Here is an 18349-nt window from a genome sequence, read left to right as displayed (position 1 = left end):
GCCCAGACTAATATGACCAGTCTGATCAAAGGCAAGGGGGAAAAGAAAAGCACCACCTTCGCCAGACACCGGTCAGGTGGTAGAGAAGACGTGTTGAGAGATGGTTCTATTTACATCTACATTTATGCGTAACTAGATCCGCAGACATCTAGGAAGACATACACGCAGAGATACAAACATACACACACAGGCATACAGATACGCGTACATTTGCACACATACAGACTTGCATAGTAACATACATACACATAGAATTGTCACTTCATTTGTCACATAAGATTAAGCCGTGTCAAGAAAGGAAGCGAAATATGTTTCCATGAACAAAATCCATTTGGGCTTGATGATGACTACTAATGTCTTCAGGATAAATTTCCTCTTGTGATACTTAATGATTGCCTAACGAGGTTGTTGTCTATCATCTCTGTTGTCAACGGCAAAAATAGGATATCGAGACTGTTTACGTATGCATTCGATGCGGTACATTAGCACAGTTGATTCTAATGTTACACTTACATGTTAATGTAAGTAATAATTGCTGTCTAATCGATACAAACGTGTATGTAAATTAACAAGCAAGAACACAAACGCAGCACACATAAATATGTATGTCAGTGAATATATATATATATATATATATATATATTATATATATATATATATATATATATAATATATATATATATATAAAAGTTAGACGAGAGCCGAGTAAACGGGAAGCTAGACGATAACTAACAGAAATTTAGACCAAGACACACGGAATATTCGCAGCTGAGTTTTCCTCGCCGGTCAATGACACAAAGTATCACAGAGGTTTCGCGCCATTGCCGTTGAGACCCCTTGATTTGGGAGTACCAGTGCTGTTATTAAGCTACTGGAAAGAGCCTAGCGAATTTATATTAAAACAGAAAGAAACAAGACATTATATACATACAATCGACAAAGAATTATGAATATATAACAACTCGAGGCCTTATGGCTATAAACAACAGCTGAAAAGTGCCTCAAATACAAGAGAAAGAGCTTTGCAGCTATAGAACGAACTAAGTGGGGTTGCGCAAAGATGAAATGGGGTAAGTCCTAGAGGAAGTAGCAGGAGCCCAGACTAATATGACCAGTCTGATCAAAGGCAAGGGGGAAAAGAAAAGCACCACCTTCGCCAGACACCGGTCAGGTGGTAGAGAAGACGTGTTGAGAGATGGTTCTATTTACATCTACATTATGCGTAACTAGATCCGCAGACATCTAGGAAGACATACACGCAGAGATACAAACATACACACACAGGCATACAGATACGCGTACATTTGCACACATACAGACTTGCATAGTAACATACATACACATAGAATTGTCACTTCATTTGTCACATAAGATTAAGCCGTGTCAAGAAGGAAGCGAAATATGTTTCCATGAACAAAATCCATTTGGGCTTGATGATGACTACTAATGTCTTCAGGATAAATTTCCTCTTGTGATACTTAATGATTGCCTAACGAGGTTGTTGTCTATCATCTCTGTTGTCAACGGCAAAAATAGGATATCGAGACTGTTTACGTATGCATTCGATGCGGTACATTAGCACAGTTGATTCTAACGTTACACTTACATGTTAATGTAAGTAAATAATTGCTGTCTAATCGATACAAACGTGTATGTAAATTAACAAGCAAGAACACAAACGCAGCACACATAAATATGTATGTCAGTGAATATATATATATATATATATATATATATACATATATTAGTCAGAAAAATCTGCGATTGATGAATCGCGATGTACTGAGTGCGTGATAGGTGAACCGCGATATAGCGAGGGATTACATATATATGTACATATATGGGAATGATCGTGTGAGCGTCTGCAAGCAAGATTGGAGATAGAGATATATGTATATGTGTGTGTGTGTGTGTGTGTGTATGTAAGTAGGAGTGTATTTATGAGCACACGCTTCGATGTATATATGTACAAGTAAAAGTTGTAGGTCTATTCACTTATCTATATATGCTACCGCCGATATACGAAGTTTCCAGTCGTATCGTTAAAGGCACGAAACTAGGTGTTTGTATTTTTGAGCAATAATTGAGGAAGGATTGGGGTCCTTCTGTATCTGTTCTATGTGCACGTTTTGCAGTATTTAATGCATTTTTCATTTATGGATTAACTGAAAGCCACGTATCCCGACTTTTGGTATCAGTAAGTTTGTATAATTTTTTGCGACTCTATCGTTCTTTATTTCTTTCTCTCTCGTCCTAATATTCCTTTTCTAGCATCTCTACTTCCTCTTTCCCTCTCTCTCTCTCTCTCTCGTCTTCTCACACTTAATTGTAGACTTTCTCCCTTCCTGCCACTCTCTCTCTCTCTGTGCCTCTCTCTCTCTCTCTCTCTCTCTCTCCTTCATCCTCATTCCCTTCTATCTGCTGCCCACATATGATCTGTAACTGATTTTCTCTTCTCTGCCTTTTCGCCACCGGACGCCTTGCGGACTGGTCAGCTTTATCTTCTCTCTTACTAAATCGTTTTTTATATCCATTTGAGGAATTCTTCTAGGCGTTACCAATTACTCTCGTGTTTGACCGAAAGTTTTTATTTATTGTCTTCGTTTCATCGTTTTAAATTATATTTGTACGTCCACTCTTTCGTACATCCACCCTGTATTCTTTTGTTTGCTCTAATTCTCGCAAATCTTGCGGTTGTCGCTGATACAGGAGGTTTCCAGTCTTATCTTTAAAGGAACGAAACTGGATATTAGCATTTTTGGCCGTTAACTGAGGAAGGATTAGGGTCCTCTGTGTCTGTCCTCCGTGTACATTTTGTTGTATTTAATGCACTCTTTATTTATATATATAACGTAAACAAAAAATAGAGAAATTCACATGCATCAATTATTTTTTTAATACAAATAGACTGCATCCCATCTAACAGCTGTTTCTGCTTCCAATGTTACATGGTATTGCCATTGTCAGGCGAGCTGGCAGAAACGTTAGCAAAATGCGTAGCCGTAATTCGTCTGCCGTTACGTTCTGAGTTCAAGTTCCGCCGAGGTCGACTTTGCCTTTCATCCTTTCGGGGTCGATTAAAAAAGTACCAGTTACACACTGGGGACGATATAATCGACTTAATCCGTTTGTCTGTCCTTGTTTGTTCCTTCGGTGTGTAGCCCCTTGTGGTTAGTAAAGAAATAGGTATTGCCATTGTAATTCTAAAAAAAATACCATATTTGGTAATAAATCAGATCTGGAACATGGAGCTTCTATCAGAGTGAAGAGAAATACATACATAAAAGAAAAGAAAAAAGAAGAGCCTAAAGAGGAACTGGAAAGGCTTAATTGTGTGTGTGTGTGATGTGTGTGTGTGTGTGTGAACATTCACAGATGCATACGTAGACACAGAGAAATAGAGAACATGATTTATAATTTCTTATACATGTAACGAGATATTTACTAAAGTTAGAATAGACAGAGGAAAACCAGTTTCATAGAAGTAGTTATGAGTATCGTCCATAGTTTGTAATTTAACATTTTATTTATATAATTATTTCAGAAATCACACAGCGAACTACAGTAGTAAAATTCCCTGCACTAAAAGCATGAATTAGCAATTCCAGCTGGAATGCAATTACTACCCTTGCACTTCCGTATCCGTTTGACCATTCAATTGATGAATACTGCATTTGCGAGTTTTCTATTGGAAATATATAATAAAATTTTATAAAATAAAATGGATGTTTAATGCGAAATTCATTCCCTACAAATTATTGTCTGCACTAGCACAGCTGGCTCGTTGCAGCAAAACGCTGTGCTAGTCACAGAAATAGATAGATAGATAGGTAGATAGTTAGATAGATAGAGAGAGAGAGAGAGAGATAGATAGATAGATAGATAGATAGATAGATAGATAGATAGATAGATAGATAGATAGATAGATAGATAGACAGACAGACAGATAAATAGATAGATAGATGATAGATAGATAGATAGATAGATAGATAGATAGATAGATAGATAGATAGATAGATAGACAGACACACAGACAGTGACAGACATAAAAGTACGATCATGTATATTGTGTGTGCGTGCGTGCGTGTGTGTGGACGTGTTTGTGTGTGTGTGTATGTGTGTGTGTGTGTGTGTGTGTGTGTGTGTGTGTGTGTGTGTGTGCCTGTGTGTGTGTGTGCCTGTGTGTGTGCATGCCTAAGTTTGCGCTGTATAAATAACATGTAATGTTGAATACGTCTTGATAGTGTTTCCTTGTCTTTCTATGACTATAATGTATTTCGGACATGTTCTAGTGTGTTCCCTTAAGAGACTTCTGTGTACTTCAAGGGATTGGCTTGCAAATTTTCTATCGATTGACTGTTGTTTAACTTCAAAGCCTTTTTGATTTAGTATATCTATAAACGAGTAGTATCTATAGTAATCCCTTCCTTTTTGCATGCGTAGTATGATATAGGAAAGTATTATCTAATGTGTCTTTTCGTCTATTGTTGCTTCAATGATTTTCTGGAGACTAGATATAGGATTTTAGGTATAAGCTTGTAAAACATGGGACATATGCATATAATAAGATTTGAGCAAAGCACATCTTTCCTAGATAAATGAAACGATGTTTTCAATGAATAAGGTGCTGAACAGACTGAGAAAATATATAAGATATGGAATAATAAAGGCAGCGTTAGGATAAGAAGATGAAATATATGTTATTGTGGATCGACTTGTAAAGCTGGCAACTTGAATACATATCTGTGATAAAAACAAAATAAAGAACTGTTTTCAAACAAAACTGTGAAACAGTAAAGTAGACACTAAAGTAATCGATAGATAAAATGCTTGTATCAAGGATATATGTACATGGTAAGTATAATGAAAGACAAATAGATTGAGTGTATAAAGGGATTTTTCTTTCAGGAAAAAACTGCAGCTTCTCTTTTTCCAAAGATACACATACGTTAATCATTGCATACAGATACACACGTGCGCGCGCCTATGTATGCATTAATATTTATATATTGTGTGTGTTCATATATATATATATATATATGTATATATATATATATACGTGTGTGTGTGTTATAATTTAGAACAAACACTAAGTTGTCATTATAGTACTCGGTGTTATGAATGTCGGAGTGAAGTGCTAGTAATGGCAAACCGTTAATGAAAAACCGTTGAATAAAGGGAAATTACTCTAATAGGTAGAAAAAGAAAACAAAAGATAAAAATATACACGCAACCATATTCGCACAATACATATACATAAACATCCTGCGTTCATAACGTCTGCATACGTACACACTCACCCAAACATATCACTTGTTTTTATTATTATTATTGAGTGAGAGAGCAGTGCATGCCATCAAAGTGACACTGGGGTAAAATATACGAAGCCTAATATACCCATCATGACTACCCGTCTGATAAGGGTACACCAGGTACATGCATCACAACCATATGTGCGCGACATGGTGATCTCATATCAAGATAAACAGCACATGACCTTGCAGGTGGGGCCCAGTTAAAGTTTTCTTCAGGTTGAGTAGCCCATCCCGCTCAAAAGGTCCCTGAATAAGGGTTGTTTAAGGATGTTGAAAGAACCACCCATGTTTCCAGAGGTGAATTATTCAAACCCCAGAGAATTCCTCTCAACACATGGCTATGATGCTCCCCACTACTTCTGCTCGTGATCAGAGATGCACATATCGTCAGCCACTAAGGGACATGCTCAACTGGTTAAGGTCAAACAACTGACAAGCAAATCTGTGGTATTGAGCAGAATATTTGCTGTAGCCCGTCTTATTATTATTATTATTATTATTATTATTATTATTATTATTATTATTATTATTATTATTATTATTATATTATATGTGCATATGTATGTATATGTATAGTTTAAGACAATCTGTAAGTTGTCATTATAGTACTCAGTGTTTCAAATGCCGGAGCGATGAGCTACGATGTATTCTCATCGGCTACTAATGTTTAATCACACACACACTCATGTGTTTGTGTGTGTGTTGTATGTGTGATGTGTGTGTGTGGTATGTGTGATGTGTGTGCGTGGTAAGAATGTCCTGTGGCATGAATCTAAACTCCAAAAACAAAGTGTGTTATCTTTATATATAAAACTGAAGTTGTGTGTGTGAGAGTCTGTCCCCTCCGATTTAGATTCCTAACTACTCCCACATTTTGCGGTGCAGTTTAACCAAAAGCGGGTATCTTATAGTCGTGATTCATATCAAGCCCTTCTGGGTATTAGCGCGCGTTTACGATGAGTCTACGATTATAAAAAAAAAATTACTATCATATTTTCGCATTTTTAATGCATTTTTGCTCGGTTTATATAAGGGAAGTAACTCTCTAAAATGCTTATATAGTTATTTCCCTTACAAACCCGAGCAATGCCGGGCGATACTGCTAGTAGTAAATATTTTACAAGATAAATTCTTGACTTATTGTAATTAATCTGATACTAGGACCTACAAATCCCACTTCTCAAATACTTTTTTTATTAGGTATTCACTAGGTATCAACTTAATCTTAAAGTATTTGATTTCCAGGAATGTGAATACGCGTTTATAAGTGTTTATATTGGATAATACCGTATTCTATAAACATATTGCATAAGCTTCAGCTTCGACATTACACGGATATGTGACCTCCTATGCTATTACGTAATTATTTTTGGAGATACAAACCTTTTCTCTTAGCGGAAAGAAGGAAATAATCAACTGAAAACGAGAACAGATTATTCTTGTTACTCAATTAATCGATAGTCAAAAGCAGAAAAGCAATATGCGTAAAGAATGAAATCTCTTTTCTAATCCCCATGGAATTTCATGATTTACTTAGAAGCAACGGTAGAATGCTTGTGTAAATAATGTCCAGTTCTGTTCAGTATCATCAGTGTACTTTCTGATTTCAAATCAGCTTTGTTTCAGCTTTGCACATAATCTTTTCGATTTCGATAAAATATGCATCTGTTGTATGTCGGTTCCTGATTCTTTGGGTTTTCGCCTATTCTAACCGCATGGCATACAAAGAATGCCGCCACTGAAAACATGTTACAATGCTACTCAAAACATGTTACGATGCATTATTTCTTCATTTAATGTGCAATATATAAAAACTCTGTCATATTTATTTGGATGCTGTGATATTTATGGAAGTTTCAACGGCACAGAGAATACAAAGAGCTCATGACAGAATTGAAATTACATCGCAAATTAGTACTATATCACTTTTCGAGCAAACTTCGTCCCTTACACCAACAATGTCACATATCTATTTATTTAAAACAAAAATTATACACTGTGTAGTTGACTGTCAGGCCTAAATCTCTACATCACTCATTTTTAATTGCGTCAACGTAAATTGTCTTAACACTACAGTTTCCCGCCTTAGATTTTCCTACTCTATGCTACAAACACTATAGATTTTTCTTGACTAAACGCCAACTCAAAAGTCAGTGAGCGTTAATTTTGGTTACATTAAATCAAGTATACTACTGGGATTTATTTCATTGATTGCATCAGAATTTCAAAATCAAAGCCAAGAAATATAAGACCTTATCCTGTAATAATTCGTTTAGCACTCACTTTTGTATAGTATCGTCTCTGCCGTCCTTAGACAATACACAAAATTTCAATAATTCGTTCGATAAATGTTACTGCATTACATAGCTTTTATAACTTTACAACAGCAACCCCACACGTGCTATCCACGTGAATACAGAATTTGAAATCTAAAAGTGCAAACAAATTTGCTAACTAGGTTGCAGGCGCCACATCGACTTGAATATGTTACACGCTATATCAGATTGCAGCGAGATATATCAAATTTTGTTTGCGCATCCCTTTTAAGAATAGTAATATAAAAGACAATGAAAATAAATTGCCCTGCGGTATTTTTCTTAAAATTCAATAATGGTCTGTATTTAGGCACAATGCCAGTATTCTGAGAAATTAGTTGATAACATCCATCTCGGTACTTGACTGGTACTTTGTTCCAATTGACCCCCGTGCGATGATTTTCGGACTGAGCTCAAAACAATTGCAGACGGTATTGCTTTTTCTCGATGTTCTAACAATTTTGCCAACTAACCGCCAACTTAAATGCCAATGATAAAAACAATCACAAAGTTCAGAAAGGAAAATCTATGCAAAAATATTAATGTTTTTTTAAACCTTATATTGTTTGTTATCAACAAAACTTTATTTGATATTTCAGACGTTTTACGTATGAATAAGTTTTACACTAGAATACACAAATCTCCAAAATCGATCTATTTAAATAATGAATGGCTTAGGTCATGTTTTTTATTACATTTTATTCTTGGATTTCGTAAATAATGAACTTAACATTATCATGATTATTTTGATATTTCAGAAAATTATTCATAACTGTACGGCTACTATTGTATAGTAATTTTTTTTTAATTCGAGGCGAAATTAAGTTTTCTTCCTTAGTGTGAATGTTAAACTTCTTTATTTATCATCTGTCTATCTACACCATGTGAGGATTTATATACGCAATACATGTAGTCAGCTACAACAGCCAAAGAGGAAACAAAGACATACCCAGGTAGTTGCAAATGTCATGCAAAAGAAAAGTATATCGAGAATGGAAGTGTTTTATTACAGAAATTATTACAGCACTTGAGATAAATTAACCAATAAAACATATGATCGGAATTGTTATTGGAATTAGGGAGAAGGGAAACAATTTAAAAACGATCCACAGTAATGCTTAATACTTATTTTATCAACACCGGAATGATGAAATATAAACTTAATATAGGCAGGATTAGAATTGTTAATGAAAATGAAATACTAATACAACTCTAGCGTATTATTTGTGAAAGGTAACGCAGCAAGCTGGCCGAATCGTTAGCACCCGGCGAAATGTTTAGCGGCATTTCGTCCTTCTTTACCTTCTGAGTTCAAACTTCGCCGAGATCGACTTTGTCTTTCATTCTTTACGGGTTGATAAATTATGTACCTTTTACGCACTGGGGTCGATATAATCGACTAGCTCCTCCCCTAAAGTTTCAGGCCTTGTGCCTATAGTAGAAACCATGATATGTAGAATATACATATGACAATGACAATGCCTTTATGTGACCGCTTGACCGATTAGAAGGCAATGTAAAATCTCCCTAAATAAAACCAGATCATCTTAAACAACGAAAGGTGCATTAGAGTTGTGCCCAGATGCGCATAAAAGGTAAGGTAGTTATGATTAGAATGCATCTCATTAAACGTCTTCTAAGTTGGGTCTGAGCCGTAGTCAACAACAGCATCATCAACATCACCAAGGACAATACAAATAGATAATACTACCTGCGGTGGTTTAATCAATCCGTTCACACGACGACTCTCTCTCTCTCTCCGTGTATTGTCGTGTATCGACCTACCGGGAATGGCGCAAGTTTGCATCTCTCCGACAAGATTGCCTTCGACCCTCACCAACCTCTCTGCTAGCACCTTGACCAAAATCATTAACTCTGTATTTAACGGAGTTATGGGCCTAACCTACTTCTCGAAACTACCAAACGCTCTCACCGACGACTACTCTTTATATGAGTTAGACTAGGTGTGTCAATACACTCGCCACAACAACCATTTGACTGCGACCGTATGCGGGCACCAGATTCTCCCATTTAGCCCATTCTATTCATTTCAATATATTTAAATTCCCCCTACAGTCACCAACCCTCACCCTGCCCCTCCTGACACAGTCACAATCACAGAGATACAGATGCCCCAAAGTGTGTAATGCGTTAGTGTACCACACAGGTAAACAGAAAACTGAAGAACGATTTAAAAAAGATAAAAAGCGTACTTGTGTTGGTAGTCGTGAAAGGAGAGGAGGATTTGCCTGAAAACTTCGAATGCGTCCTGATGAACAAGGAGGAGAGGATCAGGCTGATTAGAAAGTTTGGGACAGAAATTGTTGACATAAACTTTATAACGGACTCAAGTAAGTTGCCACCTACAGTGAACTTTAATGACCTTTATTTTAAGTATGTATAAAAAGTGTAAATGAAGTCGCTCGGATGTGAGGTCGAGTGGCTTCGTTCCATTTCATTATTCATTTTTCATATTTCCCATTGTTTTTTTTTTTGTCCCCACTTATATGTTTGTGTGTCCTTGTATCGTCCCTCTATGTTTATCCCCTTGTGGGTAATAAAGACATAGATATATTCTAGTCTGGATTTTTTTCTATGTCTATTGTCAAACAGATATGTGGTCTCTTTAAGAAATGGATACATATATGTATATCGCTAAAGACAATATTTAATGTAAGATAGACACAACTCCTAAATGCTAAAACTGAAGGATTTTTAATTAATTTCCAACGTTGAATTTCACTTGCATAAGATGCTATATAGAGTAATAGATGCTTAATCCCTTCTTTAAAATAAAACCTCATCACGAAGTTGAACATCTTTTACTTTCAGCAGCGATGAAAGAAATATATGTCCACATAACAGCCTGATCATTTTCATCGTTCTATTTCAGATATGTTCAATATATCATACTCAAGAAATTTGTACACGTAAAGTATTGGAATTGTTAATATAATTGTATACAGATATCACTTCCAATAATCTTTATAGATTCATTCTTCATCAGCTTTTATCAGTCTATCACCTTCAGATTATTTTTAATTGTGATCTAGCGGGGATTAGATATATGTACTCGATATATTCCTTGAACCAAATATCTGAATATTTTAACGTGACAACGACGACGATGATGGTGATAACGATGATGATGATGATGATGATTGATGATGATGATGGTGATAATGATGATGATGAGGAGGAGGAGGAGGAGGAGATGGGGAGGAACACAACGACGATAATGAATATAATTGATGATAATAATCACAAAGACGATAATGATTATAACTACTTAGAGTAATCTTCACAATGACAATTATTTAAATAAATAGATTGATGCAATATTATTAGATTAAACATGGTTCAGAAACACACAGTTTTAATTCGTGATACTTCTGTAATCAAAGACATGTATTCTCTGTAACGTTTATAAACTTAAAATCAAGTTACAATAGTGGGGATTATCCTACTCGAATAGTTTAAAAATATAATGTATGCCTTATAGTCTATTTTTAGTATATGCTACCGCTGGGCTTTACTTAGACCTAATTATTCACAAAAAAAATAAGCTGTAGAGAGAGACAATGGTAGCGTACTGAGCCCATAGCACAAGGGGATGAAAATCGAATCCTTATTCCGTATCCTCTTTTCTTTTCAATCAAGAAGCAACAGAAAAGGATCATGATCGATGTAATTCTTTGTCATCCGACTAAGCTATTGAACAATTCCAGAGCATCTAATTTAACTATGCATTTTAAAGCTTCTTATGTAAAGAGTTTAGCAAAAACTGAAACCCAGTTCCATTAAAATTAGCCCACAGACATGTGTCTATTGCAATAGACGTTATTTCAAATGTTGTATGTCATTATTTAGAACTTCACTTGGATGTTGTAATACCTACTGCTTTCGTAAATTAGAATTCTGATATTTCTTGCGTCGCAGAAGGCAATATAATGTAACTTCATTCGCCCTTCTATGAAATAATATTCATTTCCTACACTGAGAATAATAAATCATGGAACGTATATAAATTTCGTAGAAAAACTATATCCAAGGGAATTTTTTTCCTATTTGTTTCCATGGACGCATTTTAGTCAGATTAATTACTAACGTTTTATCTTTGGTATCTTAAGTCCGTATATAGAAGTACCTGGCGGCACATTAGCTTCTTTTCAAATTCAGCAATATATGTGAAAGAAAAAGATAGATGTCAACATATTTACATGTATCTTCCTTTGCCACTACAGTAAGTGAATACCAATGGAAAAGAATTCTGAATATATATAACAGTTGTAATCTAGAAGCATAGCTGAAGACAATTCTATCCACAAATCAATGACAACTCTGAGAAAGATTCATTAAAAGTACACATGCGATTCGCTATACGTATACAATATTTGTTAAATGAACTTTTAAAACATGCTTACTTGGCCAAACAATAGCTTAGTATCTTTTGAAGAAATCTGATCATGAATATCAATTGTTGGCTTTTCTGACAGCTTTTAAGTTCTTCTTGCTTCAATCGATAGTATCTCAGGCAGTTCAGCAGTTCAATGTCACGTACATTGAACAACGTCGTGACCTTGTAAATGGGAAATATGTGATATGAAAATGCTTAAGAAAAGAAAATATGGACAATTTCTAAACGATATCGTTACCTGTCAATATTCAAGTTGATATGAAGTACTCCTTTATTCTCGATAACTATTATTCATAATGTATGCACTGAAGGTAGATGGCGCTTTGAGGAATAAATCGTTGGAACACAGTTTGTGCTGCAGTACGACCTGTCACCATAATTTTTTTTAAATCATATTGTTGTTGTTTTTGTTCTCGTTGTCGTTGTTGCAACAGCTTTATCAGAGAAGGAATGGCAGTATTGATACCATTTTCCAGGGATTCTGGAACTTACAGGAGGAAGAGTGAAAGCAATCTTCATAGACATAGGGATGATTTGTAATCTTCACAGCAGACATGGTGATGATATGTTTTCAAGATAATAGACTTCTCTAAAATCATCCTTATAGATAGATACATAGATAGATAGATAGATAGATAGATAGATAGATAGTTAGATAGATAGATAGATAGATAGATAGATAGATAGATAGATAGATAGATAGATAGATAGATAGATAGATAGGCAGATAGACAACAGACAGACAGACAGATAGATAGATAGATAAGTTTCTTTATTGGTCACACAGGGCTGCACACAGATGGGACAAGTTACAAGGTAGAGCTTTTCTTTTGGGGGATGAAAAAATGGGGGTGGCGTAGGTTTTCGATCAAGAGGGATCGTAAAAGGGAAGAAAAGAAGAAAAAAAATAAAAAAAGGAAAAAAAAGAATAAAAAATAAAAAGAATAAAAGAAAAAAGAAAAAAAGGAAAGGAAAAGGAACAAAAGGAAAGAGAAATGAAAAAAGAAGAAAAAAGGGGGAAAAAAGGGGAAGAGGAAAAAAAGAACGATCAATAGGGATCGTGTATCACAGTGTTATGATATATGGTGTAAAGGGGAAAGCAAGTAAGGTTTATCCGTGGGAAGAAAAGCCTACGAAAAAGACCACGGTAACCTTGGTCAATATTGTTATATGTTACCACATTTGTTTGCAAGTGGGTAACCATCTGTTTTCAATTTCTGGGTTCATAGGATTATGCTCAAGGTGGCTTCGTCATTCATACGTGCCATCCTTGCTACATTCACCCATTTTTTTTTAAAACATTCGCTAGACAAAACTTGCCTCTCTACTCTCACTTTCCTTTTCAAGTGGTACTTGAAGAAGTTGATGAGAGATTGACCAGAGAGGAAAGTGTTTGTCTCCAATCCTTTCAGACGCGTCCACCAGATACATTCTTTCGCCATAGCCACAAGGATGATGAAAATAGCTCTTCCTTCCCGTTTGAAGGAAGGAGGCGTGACAATATTGACGATAGACTCAGCTGATAAACCGACTCGTCCCACACGTGACAGCAGTTGTTCGACACAAGCCCACAGGTCGGAAATTGTTGGACACTGCACGAGTGCGTGCAGAACGGTTTCGTCGCTCTGACCGCATCTCGGGCAGGTCGGCCCCGTGTTTCTCGAGCCGTGTCTGTAGAGCTTATCCCGAACGGGGAGCGCTTCTCGGTAACACTGCCAGGCCAGGGATCTCTGGAAGTTGTCCATGGGCCCTGGCCCGAAAGTCGTCCTGAACAGGCGGGTCAGGTACTCCTCGTCGACGTCCAGGTTCGACCCGAGCTCGTCGTCGTACCTCCCCTCCACTATTCCCCTATAGAATGCTTTGGTTGTGTTGAAGTCACTCAAAGTCGACCCAGGACGGCAGAGTTGCTTGAGAGCAACGCGACACTCGCGGTGCCATTCGCCCTTCCTCGGCCTCTTTTTGATCCACGACTGCAGTTCGGTCATGGAGACGAGCTGCGGGAAAGCGTGCCTCACACACGGCAAACCACACCCTGTTCACCGTCGTCTACATAGAGCCAGAGATGTCGCAGTCTCAGCGCGTGTCTGCGCATCATCAACCACGGCATGCCCAGCCCTCCTTTTAACGGGTGTTGACAGCAAATGGATCGCCTGACCATCGGAACGCATCCTTTCCACAAGAAGCGAAAGAGAATGCGTTGTAGTTTGGTGATGGTAGGGTCGGGACAAGGTTCGACGGTCAGACGGTAGTAGATGACGGACGCGATGTACGTGTTCGCCACCTCCGCCCGACCTTTTAGGGACAGTTTCCTCTCGGCCCATTGCCGGGCGAGAGTGACCACCCTACTCGTTATCTCATTTCAGTTCTTCTCCACTTGGAGGTCCGGACAAAACCAGACCCCGAGCAACTCAACCGGGCCGTCGGTCCAGCGTCCCACGACGGAGGCGCTGGTGGACGGCATGGGCTTGCTTCTCCAGGTGCCTAGTCGCAAGCCCACTGACTTTTCCCGGTTGATTTTCGCTCCTGTCACCGCTTCGTAGTTTTTCAGTGTCTCGCCGACCTGCTCGATGTGCTCGTGGCTAGACACTATGACGATGACGTCGTCCGCGTATGCAGACACGCTCGTCCCGCATCCCAGTTCTCGCGGGACGCCCCTCAAAGTTGCCAGCTTCCGCAATAATGGCTCGAGAGTCAATACGTATAGAAGCGACGAGAGGGGGCATCCCTGACGGACCGAACGTGCCATGTCGAAGGGTCTCGATAGATGTCCATTCACGCGAATTACCGAACGGATGCCTCTGTACAAAGCGGCTATCCAGCCGCGGAAGACGGGACCGAAGCCAGCCGCTCTGAGGACCGCCTCCAAGTATCGATGGTCTACCCTATCGAAAGCTTTCGATTGATCCAAATTGATCAGCGCCCCACCCATGCCAGGTTCGTTAACTACCCTGTCTATGATGTAGCGCATCAGGTGGAGGTTGTCATGGATGGTCCGGCCTGGCACGGCGCATGTTTGCGCCTTGTCGACCAGTTTCTCGATGACAAGCGCCAACCTCTTGGCTAGCACCTTGGCCAAAATTTTCAAGTCTGCATTAAGCAGAGTGATGGGCCTAAAGTTATCTATTACATTTCCCTTCTATAGATCTTTAGATAGATAGATAGATAGATAGATAGATAGATAGATAGATAGATAGATAGATAGATAGATAGATAGATAGATAGACAGACAGACACGCACACGCACTCACATATGGTTGCTTAAGTAACGAGAGGATGGATTTGGTATTAATCTATATTTTTTTATTTTGTACAAAGGTCGCTGCGACCCATCCTACTACTCTCCCTTATGGGTGGGATACCTTTCAACATGTGTTGCATCAATTTTGCTGTCTGGGTCTCATCAGGTACATTTTATACATAAAGTTTTGTGTCTCGCTACAGATCCCGGGTTTTGGCCGTCATGTTATATGCCCGTATGGTTAGGGAATGAGTCAGCACTATAATATTCTATTACTATTACCTATTTTCAATAAGAGTTGCAAGCTTTATTGAAAGATAAAATAATACGGTAATATATTTCTAATGGGATTTCTTCTAATGGGATTTTGGGCTCGCATCCGACTAATCTTTTTCATCTTCTGTGGTCGTTATAATCGACTTGTCCTCATAACTGATGAACTTGTACCAAAATTAGAATTACTGTTTTTGTATAGAAGATCGTAGGTAAGGCCAAACTAGTGTGAAGTAAATGCAAGGTAAACCTAAAGAAAAGAAATATGTGAATTAATGTAGACTTACCTTATACTCAATATTTCGGGGTTATGACCCCATTTTCAAGAAATTGACGTCAATTTCTTGAAAACGGTGTCATAACCCCGAAATATTGAGTATAAGGTAAGTCTACATTAATTCACATATTTCTTTTCTTTAGGTTTACCTTGCATTTACTTCACACTAGTTTGGCCTTACCCACGATGGTTTATACAATATATTCTACACAATACTTCGCAGTAATTCCATTGTACTATTTTTGTTTTTGATCATTGCATACAAATTTTGGTTAGTTCTTGATCTCATTTTCCAAAAATAAATATTTAAGGTGACTAGGGATTTCTACGAAATTGGTGAGTACTTTATTTAATAAACTGGCGCTCCGTTTTGATGAAAAAAAGAAACTATAGGAATTTTATGGGATACTGAACTCCATTTTACCTTAGCTTTGTAACCGTGCTGTGTTAACATGTTGTCTATGTGTTTGGCATATTTTTGCATTACATTGGTATCTTTCCAAGGAAATCAATTTTTCTTCCACCCATCATGGGCATATTAAATGCTACTTATATAACTGTATTCACTAGAAGTGGGTCTTAGGTAAAGTGGGAATGTACTCGGAATGAACATAGAATCAGGTTCATTTCTTATTATACTCAGGTTGCTTGATTTAGATATAATGGCAATGACCAACGCCTTGTTTTCCTACATACAACTACTTACGTGCTTCTTCTCGACGACTAGGGGTTGTTCACAGCTTCGGTTCAGCCCACACTCAACTAGATAGCTGTGATGTTTTCCAAAGTTCTGAATATCTTAGTACTGACAATTGTCCTTGATCTGGAGGATATGTTTGTGATACTAGAGGTTCATATCTTACGAAGAACTACAAAGAAAATTGCCTTTGATTGTAATAAACCACTTGATATTTCCAAAGCATCATTTTAACTACTGTCTGTAGATCTGAAGATTTGTGTATCTTAATGTAACGTTGCTATTCATTAGATTTAAATCGCCTGAAATATCAAGTGCGATTAAGTTTCGTTGATTATAAATATTGTATGAAGTGAAAAGAAATGTTTAACAGCTTTATATCTTTTCCTTTCTATTTCCATTATTGACATTTATGAAAAATATCACCGTAAGTTTATTTTTATTATTTTAGATTCTTATAAAGAAATACAAAATTATATTTCGGTAAATTCAGCTGCTATCTGATATAAAATGCAATTTCAATCGATGTGATGCCTGTAATATATATTATATTATGCCACAAAAACTCCCAAAATCTAAACGTCTACATCTAAACGTTATCTAAGCTTAATAAAATTATCTATGAAGAAAAATAAACAATAATTAATCTCCACAAACAATGAACCAACGAAAACTTTCCATTCTGCTAGTCGGGCAACGCTATAGGTGGCTGTCCCACCATAACGTTCTACAGGCGATTAGTGGCGGGTAAGAGAGACGACGTTCTCGATGAAGCTTTGGGTGTCAATGGAAATCAACTGGCTTCTCTTTTCTGGAGGACTTTTGGGCCGGAGAGGAAGTTTAAAATTCAGTAATCTCTGACCTGTCGGTGCTGCCAAGGAACATTGTCAACGACGAAACCGTTCCACATGCACTCGTACAGTGATAGGTGGAGTTATGTTGTGTTTTGGTCGAATTCAGCTTTCTAGATTGTGAAGAGAACCCCCATCGCCCTTCTCTAACTTGAAAGGACAAGCATTTCTCTCTCTCTCTCTCTCTCTCTCTCTCTCTCTCTCTCTCTCTATCTATCTATCTATCTATCTATCTCTATCTCTCTTTTTCTCTCTCGCTCTCGTGGCTATGGCGAAAGAGGAGTATGGTGTGCGCGAATGAAAGGGCTGAAGACAGTTTTCATTTGGAAAGAAAAATGATTGCGGAAAGGTAGGAACATTGTCTCTGTAAATTTTTCGAAGTGTGGATGAAAGTAGAAAGAAGGAGCCGAGTAAATGGTCCTGCTCTAAGTATGCGCCTATGCGCTTAAAATTGCGGAGGAGAGATCACTTATTACGGTGCATCTGTTGAGTAGGAAAACCTGGAATCTCTTAGGTTCATTAGTCACGCTTAGGTGGCGCTCGCCTCAAAGGAGGAATTTCATTGATTATTGTTAATTGTTATTGTTTTATTTTTTAAACTTGTTAATCGCCGTTTGTTTTGTACTTTGTCCTTGTGGCTACTAAATTATTATTATCATCACCATTATTATTATTATTATTATTATTATTATTATTATTATTATTATTATTATTATTATTCCTTAAAATCCTTAAAAATGTATTAATCATTATTATTATTATCATTATTATTATTATTATTTATTATTATTATTATTATTATTATCATTATTATATTATCATTATTATTATTATTATTATTATCATTATTATTATTATTATCATTATCATTATTATTATTATTATTATTATTATTATTATTATTATTATTATTATTATCATAGTTATTATTATTGTTGTCAAGACAGAGAGCTACAAGAATCGCTA

At 37.0% G+C, this 18349-nt stretch overlaps 1 protein-coding gene across 1 annotated transcript in view; it reads right to left on the bottom strand.

Annotated features, from left to right (window-relative positions):
• Positions 1-3627: 3627 nt before the first annotated feature.
• The window catches only part of LOC118767296, a 69219-nt gene continuing 54497 nt past the window's right edge, over positions 3628-18349 (bottom strand). The window contains exons 2-3 of the mRNA XM_036511648.1: positions 12055-12209; positions 3628-3685 (exon numbers count right to left, since the gene is read on the bottom strand). Coding sequence (XP_036367541.1) covers positions 3655-3685; positions 12055-12209 — 186 coding nt within the window. The 3' untranslated portion in view covers positions 3628-3654. The remainder of the gene's footprint in view (positions 3686-12054; positions 12210-18349) is intronic.

Source organism: Octopus sinensis, linkage group LG2 (assembly GCF_006345805.1).
Source record: "Octopus sinensis linkage group LG2, ASM634580v1, whole genome shotgun sequence".
Taxonomy (NCBI): domain Eukaryota; kingdom Metazoa; phylum Mollusca; class Cephalopoda; order Octopoda; family Octopodidae; genus Octopus; species Octopus sinensis.
The sequence above is the reverse complement of the archived record's forward strand: the minus strand, read 5'-3'. Positions and strand labels throughout refer to the sequence as shown.